At 40.5% G+C, this 3,401-nt stretch overlaps 1 protein-coding gene across 1 annotated transcript in view; it reads right to left on the minus strand.

The window, feature by feature from the left end:
• Window positions 1-297: 297 nt before the first annotated feature.
• LOC144977665 (cytochrome b-c1 complex subunit Rieske, mitochondrial-like) overlaps window positions 298-3,401 on the minus strand; it is a 4,025-nt gene continuing 921 nt past the window's right edge. The window contains exons 3-4 of the mRNA XM_078923104.1: window positions 1,932-2,234; window positions 298-910 (exon numbers count right to left, since the gene is read on the minus strand). Of these exons, the coding sequence (XP_078779230.1) occupies window positions 750-910; window positions 1,932-2,234 (464 nt within the window). The 3' untranslated portion in view covers window positions 298-749. The remainder of the gene's footprint in view (window positions 911-1,931; window positions 2,235-3,401) is intronic.

The following is a 3,401-nucleotide window of genomic DNA, read 5'->3' on the forward strand; positions in this document are numbered from 1 at the left end:
ATAAGCTAAATTATAAATAACCAAGAACAAACAGGCAGAAGATTTACAGAAAAAAAATATCCCCTGTCAAAAATACAATCACAAACCAAAGAAGCAGGATAGGCTAGTAAAGAGAAGAAGAAACGACATCACTATCGGATCGTACACCCATGCGAACATCATAGGTATATGATTCAAGGGTGATGCTCCCATCCAACCACCCGCTAAACATGAGTTGACATCCCCAAACCGCAAGCGAAGTTCAAGGCCCCCCACCCACCCCTAATCCAAATTATACTGAACAATGTTGAATAAAAATTAAAAGTCATAATAAATTTTATTACAGAAAAATACAACACAAATAGATACAGTTGTTTTCAATGGCAGAAAAACCCCACATTTATTTGTCCATTCTGATATCATAATTTAAACTGCATTCCTCCTCCAATCCAATTCAGTGCTTCATACAGATCCAGATTCTAACACAACCCTACATATTATCTATAATAAATAAATACGGAGCTGCCAATTAAGCCGGTTGGCATGCAAGGCAGCAATTACAAAAATACACTGCATTTCTAAACTACCTACTTGTTTATTCGAGAAAATCGGATAAAAATTTAAAGGTCAACGACACCTAACCCTTTCTCTCTTCCTCACCCCCCCCCCCTTCCAAACTATCTCTTACCACATCCATTCATCATCATGTAACTCTTATCACAATATCAGCCTCACTACAATTTTTTAAAAAAACCAAAACAAACAACCCATCACCCGACTACTAAAAGACCATCATTCATCTCGTAGTATGGGACTTCCAAGTTAAGAGGGGCGGGTCCTTTACGAATTCTGCCTGATCCGTCGTAGTGAGAGCCGTGGCAGGGACAGTAATAGCCTCCAAAATCTCCAGCATCAGCAATTGGCACGCAACCTGTGGCAGAAGTGAAAGATGAACAAATATAAATAAAATTGATTGTTTGGAAACACAGTAAGTCAGTAAGTCCATTCAGTTAAACTTGTAATGCAATATCTACTCGCTCATTTTAATGACAAGGGACCAGAAAAAAGGTTCATTTTAAAAAATGCCATCCAAAGATATATTAAATTTGGTTTATAATTACGACAATATTCTACCAAACTAAACTCAATTTATTTGAATTTTAAAGAGCTGTTACCAGATGATGTGCTAGAGGGTGCACAAGGATGTTGGAACATTGATAATGTAAAGGTGTTTAGTATTACAGCCAAATCAGGCAGGTTGCTGAGCCTGAATGAATTTATGACCTGCTTTGAATTCGGGTTTGTGAAATAAATCATTCAAATTAAAGTAACGGGATAACGTCCCTTTCATAATAAAGAAAATGTGACAATAGTTTCTGTTGCAGTAGAGACTTCCAAATTTTTTATCTTTTTTTCCTTTGAAAGTGATAAAAATAAATATACATAAATACACACGACATTTCTCAACGACCGACTTGTTTAGCACTTGAAAATTAGATAAAAATCAAAATTCACTGACATCTGTCCCGTTGAGAAATACTTTTTTTAAAATGGAGAAAACAACAAAAGTTTCCCCTTATCTACCTACTTACTTTAAATTTCTTATTAAATATGAAACAAAAAAAAGAGATTTTACTTTTAGAACCACGAATTAAACTAAATGATACTACACAACTCACCTAGGGAGTCCCGATAGCTCAGTTGGTAGAGCACTTGCTTCACACGCAAAGGGACCGAGATCGATCCCGGGTGCAGTCGAGGTTTTTTTTCGTATCCCCCCCCCCCCCCTGTCCAGGGTCTATAAGATCTGGTGGAAAGTACTTTGCGATAGATTAGCGTCCTATCCAAAAGGTAGCAATCATTTGCTTTTGTCCATTTCACGCAAAAGAAACCAGGATAAACTCCAGCTCCATTGGCCTAATGGCTCTGAAGTCTGAAGGACAACAACTCACCTAAATGGGTACAGACCCCAACGATGACCAAGAACTTGGGATCCTGTACTCTGTCAGCGTCGGTCTGAGGGTCTCGTAACGTTGAAATATCAACAGCAGCTTCCTTCTCGATTTCCTCGTCAGTCCTGTGCCTGACGAAGAGAGGCTTGCCCCTCCACTTGAAAGTCATGCTGCGGCCTTCCGGAACGTCGTCCATCTTGATTTCAATCTTGGACAAGGCGATGACGTCAGCGGCAGGGCTGAGATTGGCGACTAAGCCACGCACAATGGCTTTGGCCCCGTAGACACAGGCAACAGCACCAGCTGGATGGGGAGGAATAATATTTTTTTTTTTTAATGAGTTTTTATATAGAGCAATATCCACTAAATGTGCACAAAGCGCTTTACAAACGGGGTCCCTGATCAATAGCAACATGTAACATAAAGAACGAAACATGACGTCTGTAGGCGATAATACAATCCCCCCCCCCCCTCCCGACAGAGAATGTGAGTAAAGAGTCTTTTCCAAGGACTCAACTATGCGCCGAGCGAGGCGCAAACCCAGGACCTTCCGAAAGCGAGTGTCATACCACAAGACCACATAGCCGCACACACAAAAAATGTGTTTAAAAAAATGTTTATGGGCAACTGGAAATACAGAGATATAATTCTTATCAGGCACTTTAAAAAAAGTTAATAACATACTAAACAAAACAAAAAGAAAATCAGTAAGTAAAGACCACCACTGCAATTTTCCATCCTAAAACACCAACATCATCTCCACATGCCCTACTTTACCAACACCTAAATACAGTGCAACACGCATTCGACAAACTACCTGGGAGTCCCACTGGAACAGCTGGAAAAGTGGCCACTGAATTGGCCGTGATTTGGGAATTCTGTCCTTGTTCGTTGATCCCGTAAATTTGTCGACTGCGTGTTGCACTGCAGATTCAATAAAAAACAACCTCCTGTATGCCCCATTATGTAATGAAACGTTCGAACAGTCAATCACCTGTTTTTTAACTGCAACAACCATCAAGACTCATAGCTAGATACCCAGAAACAAACCGAACCCCCCCCCCCCACAAACAACCCTTCTCTCAACAGTTAAACGAAATGACTGACAAAAACCCTCCACTTACTACACGGCATCAGGCCGAAGAGCACAAAACTCAAAAGGTCTCTGGATCAGAGGCAACAAAATTATCGTTAGTCATCTCTACTACACAACAGATAAGTTGGTAGAGCAAGCACTCCCTTCACAGGCAAATCAAGATCAATCCTGGGTGGAGTGGAGATTTTTTTTTCTCTGACACTCCTGTCCAACAAGCAGTGATTAGGTAGCAGGATCTGTGCTAATCGATCTGGTGGAAAGTAATTTGCAATAGACTAGCGTCCTATCTAATTGGTAGCAAGCAATTGCTCTTGTCCGGTTCATATCAGTGTTATAGATACTGGGATAAACTTTGGATCCATGGGCCTCACGAC

Source organism: Berghia stephanieae, chromosome 7, assembly GCF_034508935.2.
Source record: "Berghia stephanieae isolate SIO BIC M18660-M18661 chromosome 7, UCSD_Bste_1.3, whole genome shotgun sequence".
NCBI classification, from domain to species: Eukaryota; Metazoa; Mollusca; class Gastropoda; order Nudibranchia; family Aeolidiidae; genus Berghia; species Berghia stephanieae.